The sequence below is a fragment of the Ixodes scapularis genome, unplaced genomic scaffold (genome assembly GCF_016920785.2).
Source record: "Ixodes scapularis isolate PalLabHiFi unplaced genomic scaffold, ASM1692078v2 PGA_scaffold13__105_contigs__length_92229423, whole genome shotgun sequence".
Taxonomy (NCBI): Eukaryota; Metazoa; Arthropoda; class Arachnida; order Ixodida; family Ixodidae; genus Ixodes; species Ixodes scapularis.
In genome coordinates this window covers 61,610,324-61,635,334 of record NW_024609839.1, presented here as the reverse complement: position 1 = coordinate 61,635,334, position 25,011 = coordinate 61,610,324, and the positions used below count along the sequence as shown (strand labels likewise).

Sequence of the window (25,011 nt, the reverse complement as noted above, 5' to 3'; positions counted from 1 at the left end):
TACGAACGTTTTAATATTCCTGAAAGTTTTTAAGACTCGTCTAGAGCACATATGTGGAAAGTTACTTTGGCCGATCTATTTATTCACCATACATGCTGCTCATATTTAAATTAAAGACAACATTCTTGAACCCGCTTGTCGACGCAGGAAACCCTAAAATTTGTCAGAGAATTCCCCGGTTCCGTCTAGCAGCGCGAGACGAAAGCCGTCGATGTGCTGCGCCGATAGGCGAGATGCATCAACATGATGTTTCGGATTTCCAATTGAAGTACCTTGATTCGCTGGGCTAAGCTTTCTAAAAAGGGCAGCGGCCGTCCGACTGTCTTTTCATCATCACAACTTTTCTGCCGCCGAGCTATTGGCACGTTCGTTCGACTGATCAATACGTTTTCAGGCAAGACGCATGAACAAACTTTTTCCTCAACGCTAACTGATGTTTCGGCTTTCCGATCAAAGTATCTTTATTCGCTGCGGCTGAGCTAAGAATTTTAAAAAGGGCAGTGACTGTCGTTTCATCACGACAACATTTCTGCCGCCGAGCTGTCGGCACGCTCGTTCGATAGATCAATTCATTTTCAGGCAAGACGTATCAACAAACCTTGTCCTCAACGCTAACTGATGTTTCGGCTTTCCAATCGAAGTATCTTTATTTTCTGGGCTAAGCATTATAAAAGTAGCAGCGGTCCGAATATCTCATTGTCTCGACAGCTTTTCTGTCGTTGTGCTATCGGCACGCTACCGTTCGATAGATGAATTCGTTTTCAGGCGAGATGCACGAACAAACCTTTTCCGGAACACTAATTGCTGTTTTGGCTTTCAAATCAAATCGTTTTTACCTGCTGGATTAAACACTAATCAACTGAAAAGGAGCAGCGGTCCGGCTACGCCTTTTGTCTCGACGGTCTCAACAACAGCGCAGCCATCTTGTTTGCAGACGTGACGTCACGGAGCGCGAAGAAGTCATCTGCGCTCCCAGAAATACTCGGTGCAGGAAGAGCGCGCTCGAGTGTCAGTTTCCGGCGGCATTCCTGTCCGTCTAGTGAAAAGGAGCACCAAACACTCGCGCTCCGGAGCACGGACTCAACGCGCCCAAGGAAACGGCGCTAAAAGTGTGTCGTCAGAGACCGCACTGTTTTCGGAGGTTCGCTATCACGTTTCGGTGACCACTCAGGTGAATTAGAGGCAATAAAATTAAGAAGGATGACAAAGCGAATTGATAGGAATCAATGTGAATTAAGTAAATCGTGTGTCTGTCTTTAATGCATCAGCGCCTGGGCTTTCGCATTCATATCGTTTTAGGGATAACCATAACCTCCTATATACTGACAAAGCCTGGCAGATCGCCACGAGAAGTGGCCGCCGAAATGGAAAAGATGGAGCGGCAGACAACGGATGAGAGGAGAGCCACGTGACTGGCGCCCCACTGTGGCGAGATGCCGAACACACTTCTCCCGAGCGAACAAGTGTGTTTCGGGTCCTTGCCGCTGCAAAAGCTGTGCGCTGACGTCCAGGTTCCCCGGGAATGGCTCTCTGATGCTCTGTGCTCCAAATCTGCGACCGGGCTCTCTATGGCTTCGTCGTCGAACTGTCAGGCTTTGTGAGTATAGAGGAGGCTTTGACAGTGGTAACTAACAGGCAAGTCGCTCTCTGCTCAGAAGGGATGATGTGACCCGACTGCGATCAGCCTTTGCGGCATTGCTGGCCTACTTTTGTGCCAATAGGAATACGAATGCCTATCTATTGCTTCTAAAAGACTTCTGCTTCCAAATGGTTGCAGGCGGTCGCTGGACGACGGTTTGAATGCCCGCGAGGCCTCGCTACTTCACGAAGACCCGCGACACGACGACGAAGACCAGGCAGACCAGGACGCCATCACGGACTTCCTTCAGCGACTGGCCCAACAAGCAGCTTCGGCGGCAGGTTGGTCCACTCAAAAATGTGCACGTTTGCAGGCAGTCACGCTTTAAAAATTAGCCTAACAGCTGAGGGTTAGGCCAACCATTCCTTTGACTCGCGCGGTATATAGTCTTCACCTGCTTCGAGTTTGACTCGTTTCGTTCTTCTCGCCCCCTTAGGCATCAGTGTAGACGCCCTGTTGGACGCGGCGGGCGAGGCGCACGCCACGACAGTTCTGGACTGGCACGGCAATGCGCTCCGCTTTTTGGGCGGCACCCTGGCGGACTTCCTGGTCAACCTGGAGTCCCTCCACGCGGTCCTGAAGCGAGCCGGCCTGGGCCTCAAGGACGGCCGGCTCTCGGGAGTGCGTCAGGAGCACGGTCGCCTCGTGTTCCAGTGCCAGTCGCGAGGACTCCTGCTTCGGCTGCTCCCGGGACTGCTGCGACGGCTCGCCGGGCTCGTGTTCCAGCTGACCGTGCGCGTCAGCGTGGCCGGCTCCAAGCGCCATCAGGCCACGCTGGTGGTTCAGCCGGAGCCAGGTGGGTTGGGTTGGGTTGGGTTGGGTCGGGTCGGGTCGGGTCGGGTCGGGTCGGGTCGGGTCGGGTCGGGTCGGGTCGGGTCGGGTCGGGTTGGGTTGGGTTGGGTTGGGTTGGGTTAGGTTAGGTTAGGTTAAGTTAAAGTTAAGGCTGGTTCACACACTTCCGTATTGTTGTGACCGAGTGCGGGGCGCAGTCTTGTGTTCTATTATGATTGGTTACGACGAGAGAATACGCTGACGCCATCTATGAGCTAGCCCCTGAAGTGACTTTAACTATACTGAGGGTGTTTGCAGTATTAGCGACATAAGATTACAGACTATCTAGGAGAAATTGTCGCATAAAACATTGTCAAAAGCTTTTCAAGCCCGTAATGAAAGAATGATGCGCAAAAAACATATCGCTAATGTTTTTGGGATACCCTGTGAGTGACGCCAGTCTTCTCTCGTCGCAAGCAATCACAAGGGAGCACAACGTACCTGATTACAATCAAACGTAAGTATCTGAACGGGCACTTAAGTTAAGTTAGGCTATAGGCTATGTTAGGTTCGGTTAGGTCAGGTTAGGCCTTGTAAGGTCAGGTCAACGGCTTTGACGGACGTGCCGTTCCGGTCAAAGCTGAGGCCGCCAGATACTCTGTATCTTAAAAAATAAAAAGCGATTGTTGCGTCTTGACACAATTTAATATTTATAAAAAACAAATGAAGTTCGAAAAGTCCTATTCTGTGTGTCTTGTGAGCATCAAGGGTACCTACCTGCCACCACTCGTGCTTGAAGCCTTCACTCCAGTTCAGATTTACGCGGGCCAGGTTGTAGCGTGGTTAAGAAAAAAAAAAAAAGAAAATCAAGATATTCTAAGAAAAAGAGGTTGTATAAATGTTGATTTGGTGCTTCAGAAAAGACACCAAGATAGTGGGTCTAAATTCGGGGATCAAAAAGAACAAAAGTGTTAAAGGTGAAAAAATGGAGTGCCATATTATTAAAAAAAAAAAAAAACTATACTTTACTGAGACCAAATATGAAAATATCAGGTTGGTTGTATCACTCTGTTTGTCCAAACAAAACGTGAAGGTGGTCGCGGTGCTGTAGAAGGAACTTGAGAAGGAAACACCAGGCCGCCTCAATGTTACAACCGACATTTCGCTAAGAGAACTCTCTCAGGTGTAATGCTGCAAATCATTGCATCACAGAAAACGCATCCCAGGGAAAAAATATGTTGTGACAATAGACTGTTTTCAAAGCCGTGTCAAACAATACGTTGGTCGCCATTTCTTGGACACGAAGCGTATATATGGTTGGATCTGAGTCCTCGGCAAGCGCTGACGCAGACCCTCGTGCCCGATCGATACATACATGGGACGACTCCAAACAATGGCGGACTTGGATCATCAATACAGCAGCTCGGAGACAGGTTAAGGTAGTGCCGGCTGTCCCTATGTGCATGGATAACGGTTTTTATGCAGGCAGAAAGGAGTGAGTTGTAAACTGCTAGTGCAGAACATGCTCCACCCGCCAAGCCCTTTAGCTGAGCGAAGGTTGAAGAGGAGGCGAGTCCCTCCTTGCCTTCTCTGCAGCCTTCGCTCTGCTGAAGTGGAGAGGGTGGAGGGCTTTGTGTTGGAGTACTTAAGCTGGAAACGAAGTATAGTTACGTTTTAAGAGATAGAACGAGTAACTTATTCTCGTTACTTCTTGGTGAAGTAACGATAGGGGTATTCAGTTACTTTAAAAGGGGAACGTGTACGACACAACTTAGCGTTGACTTTATCACGAGCCTGTGATTTGCACGACGAGTTTCTGCTGGATTGACCGTAAAAGGATGTGCATTGCGCAATGTACGCATGTCAGCATATACACAGTTATTCCCGAATTAACGTATTAAAAAGCGAAGAATAATGAACGACGAAATTTTTTGGAAGCCCGCGGCTATACTGCTTTATAAAAACAACTTATTCGGAATAACTAGAAAATAATGCGTTAAAGGAGCAATGCAACGATATACGAGCTTACTGGCACAAGTGGGGCTTAAGGATGCTCGCACGCAACGCCACTGGCCAAGAAACGCCTTTGTTGCGGTGTAATTTCAAGGACAAAAGTGATCATTTTCATTCAATCTCTCCTTGGCAAAACTTGATGACGTAACGTGGGGATCGCAGTACACCCCAATGACGATATTTGAATGCGGTTCATAGATTGGACCCGAGCATTGCGTGGACACTCGATTTGGGCTCGTGATAATTACTATAACTCGAGAAGCATTCGGGTAGTCGCCCGTGTCCAATCGCTGCAACGACGACGATAGTCCGAGCTATAACAATGTCTGAAACTCAGTGCGTGTCCTGTGCTTTGCCAACCCCGGCGCGTGGCTATAATCAACATTGGCGGCATATAATGGGCTCCAGATCACGTGGCCACTTGTTCTGGCTGCGAGTTGAGTGGGTGAACGCTGCTTGTTTTTCTATAATTTTTTTTTCCGAGACTTCTATTGCGTGGGGTGAAAAACGAACGCGTGTTTCATAGGTCATTAACGTCAGGGATTCGTTCTAAGCGGTATTTGCGCAAAGTACAAAAATTGTTGCATCGCCCCTTTAAGTTCGAGCTGACTGCAACGCGTACCTTTTGAATCGCAGTATGGAGTAACGTACGTAGTTACTTTTTTTGAGTAAGCAACAAGTAGCGGTACTTAGCTAATTTCTTTCAGTATACCCTCCACACGTCTGCTTTGACCTGCAACAGATGCCGCGCACTTTCTAAGAGGATCTATTCCCGCGGTCTTCTCAGGCAGTTATCCGTGTCCGTCGGTGAGCGGCGGCGCGAGCATCAACCCCGAAGACCTGGCCGTGTCCGTGTCCACCTTCTGCCGGGCCTTCCCGTTCCACTTCATGTGCGACCGGCAGCTCCGGCTGACGCAGCTCGGCCGGGGCCTGGCGCGCATTTTTGGCGGGCGGGGCACCTCCGTGCCCTCGCTGTTCGTCTTCCTCGAGCCCGAGCTGCTCGAGATGCGCTTCGACCACGTGGTGGCCGCCACCAACCTGCCCTTCCTGCTCCAGGTGCGAGACGACGCCATCAAGCACCAGCGCTACAAGGTAAGAGCGCGTGGTTAGGCGGTTTTGGACCATAGCCTCCTATAGACCTTTTCCACAAGGGCGCCGCCATCTTGAATTGTCGTCACTTCCAGTATGGGCGAAAACATTACTTTGCCGGCGCCACGCCAATAGAAGACAATCAGGATATAAGCCTAACCGTCACACATTCTCATCCTGGCTCCCCTCTATTTTTTTTACTGGTTACAGGTTGAAACGTTTTGCTATTTCGTCGTCGCCCATACTGGAAGTGACGACAATTCAAGATGGCGGCGCCCCTGTGGAAAATGTCTATATACTGAAAAAGCCTGACCGAAATGGAAAAGGTGGAGCGGCAGACAACGGATGAGAGGAGAGCCACGTGACTGGCGCCCCGCTGCGGCGAGAGCGAACAATCGTGTTTCGGGTCCTCGCCGCTGCAAAAGCTGTGCGCTGACGTCCAGGTTCCCCGAGAAATGGCTCTTTGATGCATTGTGCTACGAGATCCTCGCGCTCCAAATCATATACCAGGCACTCTATGGCTCCGTCGTCGAACTGCCAGGCTTTGTGAGCGTAGAGGAGGCTACACTCTTAGAAAAAAGGGTCAGTATAGTCCTCCCTAAAGGGAGGAACGCTCTTGACACATATGTTCCTTCAGAAAGGGAGAAACTTTCGTCCCTTAAGCAGGGGAGGAAAAGTTCCTCCGTCGACTGCATCTCATTATGGCGGCCACGAATTGAGCAAATCGAGCTCGGTAAGGCTTAACGAGAACACTTAGTCTATTGCACGAAGCGAGAGGAGCAGGAAATAAAAACGTAACACGAGCTTTCCGCGAACTGTATTTATTTCCGAAGTTTCTTTACCCCTGCAGGTAAAGAAACTTACGTTTCGAAAGCATGCAGTCACTCAGTCTTCTCATCGTCAGCACTGCGATGTACAACGGAGACAACCGGCACTCAGTTCACGCACTTTACGTCCTACCTTTGCTATTCCTCGAGCCACAATTCCTTCGTCAACCGTTGCGTCAACCGCACATCACGGAGGAGTGAAAATCATTCGCCCGCAAAACCAAAAGCCGCTCTCAAAAAAAAAGCAAATCCGAAGCAACTAGTGATGGGACGAATCTTTATCCGAATCGAGATTCGGAGCCGAATCTGGAGATTCGGAAAGATTCGGAAGAGTAGCCGAATCTCAAGCGATTCGGAAAAGTTCGGAAAGATTCGGAGCGTTGCCATGGTGGCCGGATCACGTTGATGAGTGTTTCAATTTTTGTAATATTAAATTCACTAAATTCTACAAAGCGCACAAAATAATATTGTAATATAATATCATAGTAATAAATAAAATGTCCCGCCTTGTTTATATTATTTTGGATGTTTGTCGAACGGTACCGGCTGGTATCGCGGGAAAATTGGTTTCGGTCTCGGATTGTGACCAAAATAGGCGTGCTTGCAGCACGTGGAAATACAAGCAATACAAGTGCATGTTTTCATCGCCGCAAGAGATCGATGCCGTGCATGCTGTTCGGTACAGACACATTTCGTGCCGATAATTACGGTTATACTGGCACACACCACTTAAGTGAGTATGTTCGGATCGATTATCGCCAACGTGTGTCCACTGACGTGTTGTTATCGGAACGCAGGAAACAGGCTGAAACTCCTTGCGCCGTACTGTTAATCTCCCGCACTGCATTTGTACCTTTCTGCTTAATGATATCCGATTTAGTAGTGTTTGTTTCCGCGTTGGACACCCCTGTGTTGTGTTTCTTTTTCACTAAATAAAGTTCATGTAAGCAAAACTTGCTGCCGAGGACGGTACGTTTTTCTTCGCCACCGGTGCCGGTACGCGGTCGAAGTTGTGACGAGCAACATTCATCTCGCTCTCGCGCCTTACAGGTACAGACATACGCAGGTCTAGAGAAGGACACGAATCATTTCCTTGCCTGAATATATTTATTGTGCATTGCGCCACATTATGTATAATACGCAGCATTTCGCTACATTTTACCGATCACCGCGAAACCGAGACCGTGCATTGGTTAGGCCTACGTCAACCACACCGATCAACTCAGCTGGATCTGGGCGTGTGCCAGGGTTTAGAATGACAGTACAGTACATACCATTACGTTGAAATAAACGAGACAAAATCTGGTTATATGCAATAACAGTACCTAAAAAGAAACACAACTGACCGCGTTCGCGAGCTTTACGACAAGATTCACGCTGCCGTCAGCCGCTGCCGTTGCTGCCGTCTTCAACCAGCGACGAATCGGACGAATCTCCGAATCTGCCGAATATTCGTCGCGGGAAGTTCGGAAATTTCCGAATCTGTCCGAATCCGAATCTCCGGTGATTCGTCCCATCACTAGAAGCAACCTCTTGGCTTATCTCAGCACGGTAACACGAAATTATGGCGTAGCCGCGTAGCGTAAAAGGATGTTAAATCGCTTGCCACCAGATGGCACGGTCAAGCAGAGTAATTGCAACTTGCTAGGCTAGGTGGCGCTAGGTACCGCCCCATTCATGTTTAAAAAAAATTTTATCTTCTCAGGCTACTAATGCGCATGGGGATCCTCTACTATACACACATTACCAGCATCAGGTGAACATACATTGAGCACATACACATACATGGCACATACAAACATCAATACAGCGGCACACCACACTAGCCCGAACACTACACCCGTGCTCTGCGTTTCCGTCTTTTATAGTGGTCGTTTTGAACGTACGGAATTTTTCGTTGACTCCCTAAGCAAAAATAAATATTCCGAACATGCTCATTTTTTTTCAGCAATGTCATACATCTGAGGCTATTTTTAATAGCTCAGGGGATGAATCTCTTATTAAAAAGAAGACGCTCGATCATGCCATAATTATTTGAAAGCCAATAAATCGAGCCGCTCCAATGTGGTTCCAAGCCATGAGTTTGTTTTCCCGCATGGCCCTTCGTAGCCAGTATTTATATTGTAGTGTTCGTTTTTCCATTTGTGCTGTTCGCGCAAAGCTGCAATTGCCGTCTTGAATTAATCTCTGTAGAGCGGATATCCACTCAGCTGGAAGTGATGCTTCACGGGCACAGAAATCGCTTTTCGATCAACTTGAATGCAGTCAAAGCCGCGACTTGCGACAACTGTTAAGTGTACGGAGCTGCGCCGTTGCGAGCTCGAAAACTTCTAGCGCTCATCCCAGCGCGCCACTTAGAGGGCAGTTTCTACAGGAACCGTAATATATTTAAACAGTAAAATAAAGGATAGCGTTTTTTGTTTTTTTTCGATTTTGCCTGTATATTTTTTTTATGCTAAACTTCCATTATAAATATACGTACTTTCCGTCATACTTTCGTAGTGTTATCTTTTCCCCAGAGCGCAATCGCTCTCGGGGACCGACAGTCACATTGGCCACTGTACGATAGGAGCTTACCGTTCAGACCAGCGTTCCAACATGACTATCCACACGTCGATCGACTGCACCTAATCCCTCAAGTGGTTTTAAACTCTTTAATGTAAAGCGGAATGTCATCCTGCGACACCCCGGCCCCTCCGATAACGGCCCGACCAGCGGCATCAATGCCCGACAGTTTACGTCATCTCATCTTGTTGTTACACCACTGATACGCGAACACACGGTCACATCGGCGATAATTCCAGTCTTCTGTTCACAACAAACAACACTGCCATCACGATGTCGCTGACACGAAGAAATACAGAACCACGTTGACGATGTTGCTGACACGCAGAAGAATCACGTTGAACGCCGGTTGGCACTCGGCACGGGACAACGGAACCGCACTCAGCACGGAAGGCACCCAGGCAGCCGGCAGGAAAACCTGCCTTCCTTGGACGCAGTTCCCGCGATTTCCATAACGTCGAAAACGTCGACACAGTTCCTCGTGGTTTCGCTGCTGTAGTTCCGCGTGTGTCCCGCGAATTGGAGACGGCCGTCTTACCCAGTGTATGTAGCGCTGCTGGCACTGCTCCGGAACTTCGCTGTTTCTAGCGGCTTCGTTAGCTCGTTTGATAAAATTAGTGGTAAAAACGTCAATGCAACCGAAATGTTCTGCACGTTTGGACTAGAAGACGGAATTACAGGCGGCCTTCGCTGCCGCTGAAGCTCAATCAACTCATCATTAATTTATTAAACAACGTGCGCGATGTGCTCGAAAAACGAAACCGAAAGAAGATGGGTCGGGAGGGCGAAAGCTTTCTCCGGTCTGCCTGGAGGAGGAAAACGTCTCGGAGAATAATAAGGGCTTTAATTTTCCTTTCATCGGTCTGGGTTTGTTTATGTGTGTTTTGGTAAACAAAAAAAAAAAAAAAAAAAATCTTTACAAAAAAAAAAAAAAAAAAAACTCCACTTTTCTGGGGATCGAACCGTTGACCACTTGGTCAGTAGCGCGATGTTCTACCCCTGCGCCAACTGAACAAGGAGGAACTCGCCCTCCTCCTTTCATCTGAACTGCCGTTCCTCCCTTCTCTGGGCAACTTGTCCGCAACAAGGAGGAACAGTCGCTTTTGCTACCTTTCTCCTCCCTTTTTTCTTAGAGTGTACGCTTTGGATCAGTTTTGGCGGTAACGCGTTACAAGTAACGGCGTTACCGGTAACGTTGTAACGTACTCGTTAAATTTTCAGAACGGAAACGGATAACGCACTTCAGTTACTTATTTCGGGTAACGGATAACGTAGTTACCTTACTCGTTAACTACTACACTTAAATTTGTTTCGTCTTTCTAGGCGCCAAGCTACTTAAAATTTTGAATTATTTTGCGTTTTTCTTTGCGTGTTTCCTTGTGAGCATTTAGGTGGAACCGTAAGAAAGATAAGGTAATTATGTTCCGTATCAATATAATGTTTCTTGAAATATGGCGCTTATGCATACCTGTAACGTCTAATAGTAAAAGTGTTAATTCATTATCTAAAAAAATGACGCAAAAGTTGCGGGCGTTAATTTTTATACGTAACTGTAAGGCGTTCCTTTTATTTAGAGGTAACGTAGGTCGGAAACGGGTTCCTCTTATTTGCATGTAAAAGGTAACGTATTTCGTTACTTTTTTTCGGTAAAGCCTACAACACTGTTTTGGATACATGGCTTGCCGTAGCGTCACGTGCAAACCATGTGTACGTTCAAACATGTTTTGAATCGCTTCGCTTAATTAAGGTCATGCACGGACAGTCAATGCAATACCAAGTGTCGCGGGCTGATTCTGGACGCTTCTCTTGAACTTAGCTTCTAAGTGACGATTGTTCCATTCATTGTCTTTAATAGTCGTTATTGGCACTGATTCTTTGCTTTCTTGTCAGCAGGCCAACCTCCTGCACGAGGCAAGATGAGGTGCAACTTCTCAATTTTTGTGGGCGTATAGTTAACTGTCGCCTATCATAGTGGTGCGTGTACAATCTGTGGGAACTTATACGTCTCTCATTATTTCCAGAGTGCGGTCGTTTTCCTTGGTAAGATTACATTCGTCTCTACAAAGTTGCCTTCCTCTAGTAGTACTCGGAAATTTAGTTCTACAGTGAGATATGTGTAACGACCCCAGAATAAATTTGCTCGAGTGAAATTGAGTTTTCTAACTGCCATAACCCCGCAGCCACAATTGCAGCTGGGAAGTATATATAACAAATGTTGCTGTAAAAAAAAAAAAGAAAAAAAAAACATTAAGGACGCTTGGTGTCGTAATATACCCTTTACAAAATTCAATCTAACTTTAATCGCTCTCATCATCTTAGTGTATATGGAATCTGTGCCAAACTAATGAGGGCCTTCAAGCGGAAAATATATGAAGCCTGTGAGTTCAAGATGTCGGCACAACACGGCGCACAGATTAGATGCGACGGCTGCGTAAGCGTTTACCTCGAAGTGTGTTCCAGTCAATCGCTTGTCACAAATTTGTCTGTAAAGCGTTTTGATGGCGGAAATTTATTCAAAGGGATTACGAGTCGCCGCTTTATACTGGTCAGTTCTTGTGTTTACACCGCCGAAACTAAAGCAAATCTAGAAATAATTATGAGGTGATCGTAGAACCAATTCCCCATCTGTTACTGACGTGCACGAAAGTGGTGGCGCACGGTGAGATACAGTTTGATGACCACCATTCGTTTGTTGAAAGTGAAACGGCTTTTTTCGAGCCTTCCAATGGCACTAAATTTAAAGGGGCACTGACACCCCAAAGGTCGTATTTATTTTTATTGTCTAAAACGATGAAAACTGCAGTCATAGACACGCAAAAAAAAAAAAAAAAAAACGCATCGCGAAAAAACAATTTCCTGCGCGCGCGCGCGCGCCTTTTTATTTTTGGCGTTTGATTCTCCCGCCTCTCGCCTCCTCCCTTCTTTTGATTCGTGACGTCAAGAATCATGAAATTTAGAAGCTTTGTAGGCGGCATCTCTATAACATTTAATAACGGCAATCCTAAAACATGTTTTCTAACGCAATTTCAAACGCACTAGGGCCCTTCTTTTTGAAATACCAAAAATCGATAGTTCGTTGTGGTGCCGTCTCCTGGATTTGTATCCTCCAAAGGAAAACAGGCGACACCGCTCAAAACCGCTCCGCGGCAACGCCGGCGCTCGCTCCTATCCTCCTCGCTTTGGGTCGCCATGGCAACAGCAGGGAGTCGTGAAAGAAAGTGGACTCACAGGAGTCCGCAATATTTGACGTCAAGGCACCGGCGCCGACCGCGCGGGAACTTCGAATTCGGCATTTGGAAATTGTTTTTTACTTCACAAATACTGAATTCCCAAATTTCAAAGTTTGAGGGTAATGTCCCGGCATCGTTTTCAATCGCTTCGGATAATAATTAAAAAAAAAAAGATTTTGATGTGTCAGTGCCCCTTTTAAAAACAAAAAAAAGGTCTATATCTTTCCGGTGGCTATCTTCAGGGTATGGAGGTCAAGGGCCAGATGGTCCACTGTCCCGAGTCCGAGACGCTGCTCTTCCTGGGCTCTCCCGTGGTGGACGGCGGCCTGTCGGCCATGTTGCGCCGGGGCCTGTACATCTCGGACGTGCCCGTGCACGATGCCACACGGGACATCCTGCTGGTCGAGGAACAGGCCAGGGCCCAGGACGGACTCAAGAGGCGCATGGACAAGATCCGGAGCTCCATCCAGGAGGCCAACCTCGCCGTCGAAGAGGAGCGGCAGAAGAACGTCGACCTTCTGCACCTTATATTCCCGCCCAGTGTGGCCAGGAAGCTTTGGCTGGGTAAGAGGGATTTATAAATCATTTTCCTCACCGCCTTCTGCGCGTTGCCACGCTGTTACGATGGGCTGTGAGACGCGTCTTCAACACACACCTCTCTTCTTAAAAACAGATAAAATAATAATAGTTCTTCTTGTGACACCGAGTTAGGACATTGAGTTAGTTATACACCACAGAAGTACTCCCGGCGTGTACTTTACACCGTTTAATACACAGTGTAGACAGTGCTAAAACTACTGTCGCAAGCGTGCGTGGCTTCATTTGTACCGTCTCATTTGACATTTCCGCGGAAGCACAAAAAAAAATGTTGGTATGTCAAGTGCTTTTTGACCAAAGGGGATTGAATGCGGGAGGTTTAACGTTGCCAACAGCAAAACGCAGTCGTATTCCGTGGCAAGCCACCTTTATCCGACTGTCGAAACGCAACCGTGCGAACGGGTCTTTTGGCCGTTGTGCAGGCGAGTCCGTCGAGGCCCAACAGCACGACCAGGTGACGCTGCTGTTCTCGGACATCGTGGGCTTCACGGCCATCTGCTCGACGGCCACGCCCATGATGGTCATCAACATGCTCAACGCCCTGTACACGCAGTTCGACCAGTTCTGCGGGGAGCTGGACGTCTACAAGGCGAGGGCTGCGTCTCCTCTCATCCGACAGATTGCACGCCCTACTTCTCTCGTCGAAAGCGACAAGTTTGAACTTCGAATACGCAAGTTCGTCTGCTTCTTTTCCAGGGGTTGTAGTGACGTCAGAACGCCGACGTCCGAGCTGCCCTCAGTTTTGCCTCGAGTTCTACCCACTATCCTTCAATCCTGGGCAATCAGAGCTCCGCGTTCTGACGTCACCACAACCCCTACAAAAGAAGCCGACGAACTTGCGCTCCACATAGACCAACTCAACTCTCTGACGGTGCACACCACTGCGGTGGCGCTACTGTCGGCTCTGCGCATGCGCAGATGCTTCGCCTCGGGCGGTTTCTGCGCACGTGTAGTCCCGGTGTGGGCAAACGCGGTCTCGTTTGTAAACCGCGTGTGTTGGTCGGTACGCCGTTTCATTGTAAGACCGACCGCAGTCGACGCCACGATCCCATCGAGCCAATCAAAGAGCGCGAAAAGTGCGTCGTCACGGCGTCATTCGCTGTGTGCTTTTGCTCTCGCCGACTAAACCGATCGCGCACGGTAGATGCGGTACGGCCCCGCACTTTTGGTGTGTCTGCGTGTGTGTGCGTATGTGTGTATGTGTGTGTGATTGGTTTAGCCGGTGATATAGCGTGCCCACAAACACGACGGACGCCGCGACGATGCACTTTTTGGCGATGCCCGATTAGCTTATCGGGTCGTAATAGTTTGTTCTTTTTTTTTATTTTATTTTATTTTATTTACTGATACTGTCAGCCATTGCGGGATTATTACAGGAGTGGTGGAGTCCTGCTGGGTGCTATAAAAAGAAAAAAAAAACATTTATGCGCACGCAATAAAAAAAACAGATCAATACATACAAACAGATAAGAAATCCTAAATTCGTGGCGTATTCTCAAACGCTCTGCTATTCATGTTTTTTTTTTCTTTGTTTTTTTCACGAAATCACAAATATTTGTTAAAATTTCTGTTTCATTGGGAAGTTTATTCCATTATCTGACGGTCCTTGGAAAGAAGCTATATGTATTTAAAACAATCATTTTTAACGGCGGGCTCTCTAATATACATGCTATGATACGGTGTCGCGCGCATTCATGTAATTATTCTTGTCGATTTTAACTAAACCGCTAAGGATTAGAAAAATTTAGTCGTATAATACACAATTTAGTCGTATAATACACAATCATCGGCAAACAACTTAATTGGGACTGATATGCCACAGCGGATGCCGTCTACGAACAATAAAAACAAAAGTTGGCCTAGCACACTGTACTCTGTGGAACTCCTGAAGCAACGGGAACGAGCCCAGACACACAGCCTCCAGACTCCACAAATTGTACTCTACATGATAGACATGAGCGAAACCAGTTTGCAATCGTTTGGTTTTAAAATAAGGGTTCAATTTTTAATAATAATGTAGGATGATACACTTTATCAAAAGCTTTTGCCAAGTCTAAGAATATTATATCCGTTTGACAACGATTATTTATGGTCTGGGAAAGATCATGCACTGTTTCAATAAGTTGGGTTGTTGTAGAGAGAGATTTACGGGGAACCCGTGTTCATAACAATGAAAAATATTGTGATAGTTAATGAACGTTAAAATATCTTTCCAAACAATGTGTTCAGGAAGTTTTGAACATGTACTAATGAGATTCATAATGGAACAGCGCGAATTTTTGCAAGGACAGAGGAAGGAACTGGACAGGACGAGCGCTGACTAACAACTGTATGGATTCATAATGGAACAGCGCGAATTTTTGCAAGGACAGAGGAAGGAACTGGACAGGACGAGTTGTTAGTCAGCGCCCGTCCTGTCCAGTTCCTTCCTCTGTCCTTGCAAAAATTCGCGCTGTTCCATTATGAATCCATACCAACTCGGCCAGTTGTCCTGTTTACTAATGAGAGATATACGGCGGTAATTATCTACAGAAGAAGTCGATGCTCCTTTTATTTATAGGAATAATTCTGGCAAACTTTCAGCATTTTGGTTCGGAACCAGTATTTACTGAGGACTGAAAACGTTTGATCAGATATTTAGCGACCCGTTCCGCGTACCGTTTTAAAAAAAAGCTTTTGGAATTCCATCGGGACCGGGACTTTTTTTAATGTCAACATTAAGTAAGAGATTTAAAACTTCCTGCTCTTGAATTAATAAATCATTAATTGGAGGATACTCAGAAACATTTCTCCCTACTGGAAAAGCTGCGTTATCGTGAGTGAACCCAAATTAAAAGAATTAAGGACTGAATTTCTCAACTCCTAGTTGACTGTTATCAGAACTAGATTCCTTCTTGGCTCGGGGATTAACATATCGCCAAAATTTGGCTAAGGCTTCAGTAAGAGACATTTTAAGAGTGATATTGTAAATTTTTTTCTTTGATTCTTCGAAGAGTTTTTTTAGTTCGTGACTCAGGGTTTTGAGTGCCATATTTCTATCGTCACTTGGTTTAAGCGCGTTCGCTTTCCGACCACGTTTTACTTTTCTCTTGATATGTATAATTCCCCTAGTAATCCAAGGGTTCTTCTTTTTTCTATGAACACAATGAGACACACTCTCCGTTTATTAAGTTGCCATGCGGCTGAAGCGCATCGATTCGAGAGGGAACCAATCGCACGCACCCAATCCTCTTCAATCCACTTAAACCACTACGTTTATATGGATTCGGATCGACCAGTAGCGACACCTCGTGTCGAAGGATCACAACGCAAACCTCGTGACCTTCAGATTGTTTCCGAAGTGTCCGGTTCGCCTAGCGGCATGCAAAGCTAAGCTCCCATAATCCCTCGCTCGAGCACTCGATTCGATCCGCTAGCCTATACATGGAGAGTCTCGATCCGGATTGACCATCTCAAACCACCCCGTCCCAGCGGATCGGATCCGATCCTATCCGATCCGATCTTAGTTGTTTACATGGACCGATTCGATTCGCTAACTGGATCCGATGCGCTGCAGTCGCATCCATGTAAACGTAGCCATTGTCGTCAAAACTCGATTCGATACGCCAGACATCCACATCCACGGTAAAATCTAATCCCTGTCGCGTCTAATACGCGTACTTCGAAGGCTCGATATCACGCTAGCCCCGGGCCCACAAAGAAAAGAGCAATAAATACGCAAAAGAAAAAAGAAACATCCCAAACTAAGGCGGCTCTTGTGGATAGCATGCATCTCTATCCCTAGCGGATTGCTCGAGAACAAACTTGGGCGTCAGCAACGAGTTTATGTCGCGTGCTGCCGGCCGGAGACGGGTCTTGGCGTCCGAGCTCGCCACGGCCAATTGGAGGGCTCGGCGGAAACTTTCTCTCCTCAATTGCATAGCCGAGGTTGTGGACGCGTGTCATCTACACAGGGAACAAAAACAACGAACGATTGCCCCGATGTGGACTTTCTGGAGGACCGCTGGATGGGTCGTTTGCGCAACAACATGCTTCTTTCTTTTTCCCTCGTTTTTTTTTTTGTGTTGTTTCTTAAACATTGTATATCCTCGTATACTCCTCACAAAAAGCTCGGTATGTACAAAAAAAAAAGTTGTAGGTAAAAAAAAAAAGGATATATTCATACTCCATTTCTGCTAACGGTGGACTGCAGGGGATACCACCAGCCAAACCGGCGCTGCGAACCTGTCGTATAGTTTGTTTCACTTGTACTCTGAGCGAAGCCAACGCTACGCTCCGATAGTGCATTGTCACGGCGCTCGTTTTTATTTTTATTTTTTTACGTTTTGCTATAATCAATTAAACCAAACACGCAGAATGAAGAAAGCGCCGTGATCCTTCTCTTTTTTTATGTCAGATATTGGTTTAAACAATAAAAGCAACTCCAAAAAAAAAAAAAAAAATTAAAAACAAGTGCTGTGACAATGTTGTTGTTGTTGTTAGTTTTTGTTTTTTTGCCCTGCTTGATTGGCTATCTCGAAGGTCACGTGACACTCAGACGGCGTGTGATTGGCTTCGGTTGGCTCGTAGCGTCCCCTCCGCTCCATCGTAATCCGAAGCGGAGTCTGATATCCGGCCGTCTCGTCCACAAATCCAATTCGTTTTCTTTTTTTTTATTCCTTTGCTCGGTAGCTCGAGACGTTTATTATGATGGCGGGCGGTCTCGGTATGCTTTTTTGTTATATTTTATATATTGTTTTCCTGTTACCGATGTCGCCTTTATTATTATTATTTATTTTTTCTTGTGCGGTGGGAGCCTTAGGTAAACAACAAGTCGGGTTTTTTTGGGGGGGCGGGCTTCGCCGCAATGTCTCCACCAGCTGTTCTCCCGCGTCTTGGTCGGTTGGTCGATTTCCAGTTGAGACTGGGCTCTTAAAGGGCTACTCCACCGATTTTTTCATTGTCTCCGATTTGCTTGAAATTTTGCTAAACTAACCAACAAACATCGCGAAAATAGTATCCCAAATATTAGGTCAAAATATTGTTTTTTCGCGAAGTTATTGAATTTACAGTTTTGGTCCTCACTGTGTTTTTCAAGCTCGAGGTCTCTACTGGCAACAATGAAAAAGTGACGTCAGTGGAAGGCAGGGGTTCACTCTTTGGGCTGTAGATTTTGTTTTAAACTGATTCGAAGCAGTTTCACAGTGTCAAATGAATGCTTGGGAAGCTCGCTGCAGTACCCGCTCTCCAGCACGGAACAAATGATTGGCATATTCCATTTTTTGGATGCTTGCTCGACTGGCAAGCCTGCCTGCCACTGACGTCATGGCCCTGAAAAGCGCGCGTATATTTGAATGTTGGTTTTTGCATCATTTTCATTTGCCGATTTCGCAATAACTATTATGAATTTCGCGATTCTAAATAGCATACCGGAGAGAGTAAAGGCCGGGGAGTCAGAAAATATAGTTAGTTGAGGTAGCTCAAAAAATCGGTGGAGTACCCCTTTTAAGACGGCCCTGCCCTCTTCGCCCCGTTTCCCCCCTAAAAAAACCCTGAAACTATATGTGATCTGAATTTGACCCTCTGTACATACTACATACAGGGTTGTATAGTGTGACACGTTACCACGCAAGGGAGCCCGAGGTTCTAGCGCGTGAGTCAGGGAGATCGTTGACTGTTTGAAGGCTAAGGTTTCCCCAGAGGTGCCTCGAGGAGGTGGACCTCGCGTTAGAAATCTGCACTAAACAAACTTACCGGAGTAAAAATCTAGAAATCAAGAACTCGAAATCCCTATACCTACGGCGTCCGCCCGCCAGAGAAAGGCGTCATTTTGGTCGCAACGGCCGACAGATGGCAGCACGTAAGATGGCAGGCGGTCACAACAACGGGCGCCATTTTGGCCAGGGCTTCGCAGCGGATCCGATGGGTGTCCGCTGTTGCCAGTTAAATTTAGCGGGAAATGCTTCATGCTAAATTTAGCGGCGAGGAATCCCAGTATCCCGTGACGCTGTGCCGCTATATTTAGAGATAAACTGTGACGTCACGGGACAACGTAAAACTTTTCTCTTCCATCGTCATTCAAAGGATGGTCGTGTGTAGCCTGTGTCCAACGTTACTAGATTAGCTCAGTAACTGAGTTAATCTAATAACGTTAATAAAGCTTTTTTTTTCTGTTGCAGATTGAGACGGTGGGCGACGCGTATTGCGTGGCCAGCGGCCTGCGCAAACAGGTGCACACGCATGCGCAACAAGCCGCCTGGATGGCCCTGAAGATGATGGCCGCCGCCGGTCAAGTGCATTCTCACGACGGAAAACCCATCCAGGTGATTTCATTATACGGCCTCCATTTTATTGCCTTGCTCAAGATAGGCGAGTGATAAAGGGGACTTTTTTCAATATATATACTTCCCGGAAGTCATTCGTGTAGTTTGGGTGCAGTTAATTAGTTTCTTAACCACTCACTTATTTCCTCCGCCTTTTTTTTTTTTTTTTTGTTTCCGGTGAATTTATAAAGCTGCGGTCCCACTGTTAATGCATTATACAAAAGACAGTCTGCAGACTGTGATGAGTGTTTCTTCCTTTTATGGGGACGGGCATGCCACATTGGTCATACAAAACTGACGAGTGCAGTCGACGCGCGCCAGCCAATGGAACCGAAGGCGAGCTCGAAAACTAGGTGACGTTTTCGCGTTTCAAACTCATGACGTCAGCTCGCTCCATGGGACAGTTAATGATTTTGCATTAAAATTGGCTGTAGACTTGTTCGAAGCGTACATAACTGAGGCTTTGGTAGATGGATGGATGGGTGGTGGATGGATGTTAATGGCTATACTCTTTGTAACGGGCGGTAGCTTGCGCCACCTAGCCTAAGTCTAGGAAGACAACTTGTGCCTAGATTTCAATTTGTTTCCAACCACTCGACCTCGGTGTCACGTGGTTCACGGACCGCGTTTGCAACACGAGCGGCGAGGAGCTGATGGGAGCGTTGATCGTCTGCGAGCGTCTTCGCCACTCCGTCCTGCGTTTCTCCTCGCCGCGAGACAACGCAGCGCATGCGCATTTGCGACCAATCTGCTTAGGAAATACGTGCGCCAATAAATTGCAGACACTCTTCGTGGTTTGAGTTGGTCCCTCTTCGTTCCAACTGCGACGCCACCTACAAGGAAGAATACACGAAGGAGAAATACCGGGAGCCGTAGCGTCTATCCGAGTGTGCAGCGAAAACTGACGCGTGGCCTGGCGGCCGAAACGTGAAACAGAAGAAGGGAATTAAATGAGCGTCATTATGTCACCGACGCGAGCCTTTTTTTCTTTTCTTTATGGCCTCGTAATTCACGCTTTTAGAGGCTTGTGATGTCGTGTGTTCAAGCGAAGTTCAGTAATGGTGGCTCCCTCTAATGGACCCTTGTTTTTCCTAAAGTATCAAAGTGCCAAGCAGAATACTGCCTGTATAGTTACGCGCGTTGCTCGTCTGGCGTCTGCAGCGTTAACTGTTAAAAAAAAAAACGCCTAAAACAAAGAGCACTTTGCACGTGCGTTCGTAAAAGACTGGTTATTTGTTACTTATTTTGAATCTTTTATACCGAAACAGGCGAGCGCGTAAAGCGAGTGTACCTACGTTTCCAGCGCTGTTCTTGGTGCTTGGGCACTTTTGGCCTTTGCTTTGGTCGAAATTGTGCTATGGACCCTTTTCCTTGAAACCGCCACTGGGTGGTGCTCCAGTCTTCGACGTCCAAGCGAACTTCCGGTTCATAAAGAGAATGAACAAAGCCCACCTCGGCACCGCTGCTTGAAGCGTTAATGAAACATTTGACCATTAACTTAACCATCGCTAAAAGAACCAAGAAGCGCGAGATATGTTCAAATGCTTCGATTGTTCTTGTAAACCAACCTGTCTGCTCCAACACGTTAAAGGCATACTGAACCAAACATTTTAGTGTCCATAATAAGTGGTGCATAATCTTTCTACGAGCCAACAACCACCGGTGTGCGCGAGTACACGCAAAGAAATTGACTCCATAGCACTCCAGTCATATATAAGATGTCTAGTGGGCTCCAGGAATAAGGAGAGTTGAAAACAGGCTTTTCATGTCCTCAAGTGAAAGCTACGTGCCTGTTAGACCAATTTCATTTCAATTCATTACATTATGTCTCTCAGGGCCCGGAGGCATTACAGAGAGGAGTGGGGCACAGTAAATGGAACAAAGCAAATAACAATGAAAAAGCAAAAACTACACAAAATAACTACTAAACATCATTTAACAGGTTTGGAATGGCACTGTACATGGAATTAGTCGCCTACCTTTTACACCAGACCCCACTGTGGAGATAAAAAGCCTTTCTTTATTTTCCTTTATCCCCGGAGCCTGTACATTTCACTGTCAAATAGGGGTAAATGGAGGACTATGACGTCAATTTCGTTTCGTGTGCTCACGCAAACCTGCGGCTGCTGGCTCGTGGAAATTTTGCGCCACTTATTATGGAAACTGCAATGTTTGGTTCAGCATCCCTTTAACTCCTACAGTCGAAGGCCCTCGCTAAATGTTCAACTTTATTGTCCGTTTACACTCTAAAAAAATGGGTGTAAGAGGGTGTATTGTTACACCCTTTGTCCCATATAATACACCCCAAAACTTCAATTCGACGTACAGCGCCCCATAGTCGAACAAACGGCCGGAAATTTTACGAGGGGCTTGATAGCCGTGTGGTACAACTTTTTAAATAGCTAATGTACATATTACTAACTACAAAAAAAAAAAGTAATCAGGGTTCTTTTGGCCCTACTGCAAAAACTCAGTGTCTTCTTTATGTGGTCTTTGATACGTACATTAGTTACTTTAATATGTTGTACCACACTGCTATCAAGCCCCTCGTAACATTTTTGGCCGTCTGTTCGACTATAGGGCGCTGTACGTCGAAATGAAGTTTTGGGTGTATTATATGCAGGGTGTCGAACCGGAACCGAACCGAACCGAAAACCGGAACCGAACCGGTATTTTTTCCGGAACTGAACCCGAACCCGAACCGTTATATTGTTATCGCGATGAACCCGAACCGGAACTGAACCGGAAAAAAAATAACGGTTACCGGCTCATGTCAAAACGGTTCGGCCACGCGCTGTTGACAATGAATGTGCTATTAATGCCATTTGTTTTTTAAGTGCCGTCAACTGACACACACCTCGCTTACATATTTTTTTTCTCCACTCAGTCTTAGGAATATAAACGCTGCATCCATGAATCTATACAAATGCTGCATCCATGAATCTTGACATGGGAACCAGTATTGCGCTGGTCGCGGCTTGCACGGACAGCGAACTCTTCTATTTTAATATTTATCCTATTACGTCCTTCTGGCGTTGCGTTCGGTGAAGTGTTTTTCATATTCCGTATCCTGTTTAATGAAAACTTCTTTAAGGGTCTAATTTGAGTTACCGAAGGCTAGTTCAAATAAAGAAAGCTGTATTTTTTCCCCACTGTTCCTTCAATTGCTTACACGCCGAGGTGGCGGGATAGTTAGCGAGTTCTACTTGTAAGTGGGTTTGTAAGGAGGTCGCGGATTTTACAGCTACTGCGTCGGACCCAATTAGATGAAGTCCGAATGCGTAAACGTCGGTGAGGTAACCTTTGAGTGCACATAAAGAAACCATTCCTGGTAGAAATCCCTGAGCCTTACACTACGATGTATCCCGCTTCGTATGTGCTGATTTCAGATGTTTTATTTGTAATTTATTTTGATGTTGCAATTGGTCATTTATAATTTCCGAACCGGTTCGCGGATCGAATTAATGGAACCGGAACTGAACCGGAACAAAATAAATTTACCTGAACCTGAACCGTAACCGAACCCGTATTTTTTTCGGTTCGACACACTGATTATGTGGGACAAAAGGGTGTAAGGTGATACCCTTTTTCTTTAGAGTGTAACATTTATGATCTTTAGTGGGCAGGAGATCGAACTATAGGGGGAGTTTTATCGAGCTTGTTGTTAAAACCCCTTCATGTTGTAAAAGTATAGCGCAAGGTGCGTCGATGCAAGAAGCACGTGCAACGTGCAGCCCTTGGGAAGATCGTGGCGGCACAGCGCAGCGCTAAGCTAGATTTCAGACGTCATGTTCTTCCCAGAAGTGGCGCGCGGCAGTTGTCTCGAGCATTTCCTCAGCAATGGATGGCGCCACTTTTCCCAGGATAGATGGGCTTTACTTGTTGTCCCTAAAGGGTCTTTAGTTGTCTGCACAGCCCTGTGTTTACTAACACGGCATAACAAAGAAAGCGAACCTCGCCAACATGGTCTGGGCACGAGCGCTTCGCTCTGACCAGTGCTCGACGCACGAGGAGCGGCCTTCGAATCGCGATCTTCGATTTCTCTAATCAAAAGCAAACAAGAAAATTCGGTTTGTAATCTTATTTCTTATTTCTAGAGTGGAATCGGACAGCGAATGGATCAGTCGTTTGGGACGCAAGCAGCGGTTCATGTTTGTAAACAGTAAAATACTCTTATATACTGTCGAGACCGGTTATAACGAAGTCAACGGGTATCGGAAATCACTTCGCTATATCCGCTATTTCGTTGTAACCGACTTCGGTTATAACGAAGTGCAAAAGGGAATGGGAAATCGAGATCGCTTCGCTGTAGCCGCTAGTTCGTTATAACCGACTAACTGTAGACTCTCCGCACAGTGTGGGATACAAAAGACGCCGCTAAAGTTGGAACGCTATAAATGCTACTCTTTACACGTGTTCGAAGCAAACATACTTTGAACGTGCGTGGGGCGTGCCTGGAGTAAACACTGTGTCTTCTGTATGATGTATGTGCGGCTTTAGACTTGCACGCGATGACAGTTGTTCCGCCACTGTGCAGTCTAGTTGAGACAAAAGTCAATGGATCCAGGGAAAGTATAGCGTCATTGCTTTCCCTGCCTGGAGCTAGCCGGCCAGGAACCGATACTAACGTACAGACGACCACTCCTCGCGAGGTGATTGGCTAATCGGTCTTGGCTGCCGTGGCAATCGCCATTTCGGTGAGATTCAAATCTTCGAATGTTCGAAAGGGCCGTTCCAAACCAGTCACACCAAGATCGTTACTGAGCCTCATCGTGCTGAAAGCGTTCCTCGACAATATAGGCGTCTTTGGAGTCGTGCATGCAGTCCACTTATCTATCATGCCTATCTCCACGAATCTCTTACAATAGTGTTGTTGTTCTCGCGTATTGAAAGACAGAAAAATTATTGTTCAATGCCGCCAGGCACCGGCGCCCCGAGTGGTGGCGGTCCAAAGACATAGAGTTAGTACAATAAACACTAGAGGCTTAGCTGGCGCTAGTGTCTACGGGGCTTCCGGTTGCAAATTGAAGCAGACAGCATACAGTCTACCTTTCCAGTCTTCCTGTGTATTCCTATGGAAAAACGCGCGTGAATTTTGTCTCATCGCCGGAAAATAACACGAATAAATTTTGTTATTTCGGTTGTACCGGATAGTATGTACCTTCATTAATATTGTGAAAGTGTAATTGCTTTAGTTACAGCGTTTTTCCTTTACGAACGAACGATGCTCAACTTCGCTATATTTCGGTCCCAAACCTCTGTTCCATGACAGGTATGTAGAAACAAGCAACGATTCTAAGCAAAAAAAAAAAAAAAAAAAAAAAAACGATCGAAAGGATTGAATATAGAGTGTGTTCAAAGTTCGCCAGCATTCCGTTGGTGCTTATATATCCTGCTCATATGCCTGTCCTCTCACTATATGAAAATGACCCCGTCGTGCATCTTTACGAGTGGTTAAAAAAAACGTTCGAAACGTAAAGAATAAAGTACGTGGGCTACGAAAGGTGTTTTTTCTTATTATTTCCTATGTTTGGCAGTTTTTATCGTGCACCTGTTCTCTGGCTTCCCCCTATTTGCAAATATTTGGAGCGTGCGGGTTATGATTTCAACACAGAACAAGCATCTTCGCACATATTCGTGAGCAGAAAGAATAAAGCGGTACTTTTTTATCGCATATCGGACTATATTACGTCAATTTATATTTATTTTGATCGTCTGCAAGCACAAGGAGTTACTTATCCAGTGTTACTGCGTAGTTCTTGCCGTCTCTCTTGGTTTTCCACATGTCCTTCGTTCGTTTGGCACGTATATCCCCAATGCTGGAAAGCGTCGACGCCGTGTTCGCGCTAGCAGTGTCCGACAGCGCACATAAATGCACGTACGAAGCGGTCTTAACACCGTTTTTCATGCCGCGAATTTCAAATAAAAATGCTGTAACTGGCCAATTATTTCGTCTGCGTGACTGAGAGATGTTCCAA

General features: G+C 46.4%; 1 protein-coding gene across 1 annotated transcript in view; it reads left to right on the top strand.

The window, feature by feature from the left end:
• Positions 1–25,011, top strand: part of LOC8035607 (head-specific guanylate cyclase) — a 50,121-nt gene that overhangs the window by 6,448 nt on the left and 18,662 nt on the right. Inside the window, exons 2-7 of the mRNA XM_042289656.1 lie at positions 1,778–1,920; positions 2,076–2,430; positions 5,185–5,515; positions 12,377–12,698; positions 13,154–13,320; positions 18,890–19,033. Of these exons, the coding sequence (XP_042145590.1) occupies positions 1,778–1,920; positions 2,076–2,430; positions 5,185–5,515; positions 12,377–12,698; positions 13,154–13,320; positions 18,890–19,033 (1,462 nt within the window). The remainder of the gene's footprint in view (positions 1–1,777; positions 1,921–2,075; positions 2,431–5,184; positions 5,516–12,376; positions 12,699–13,153; positions 13,321–18,889; positions 19,034–25,011) is intronic.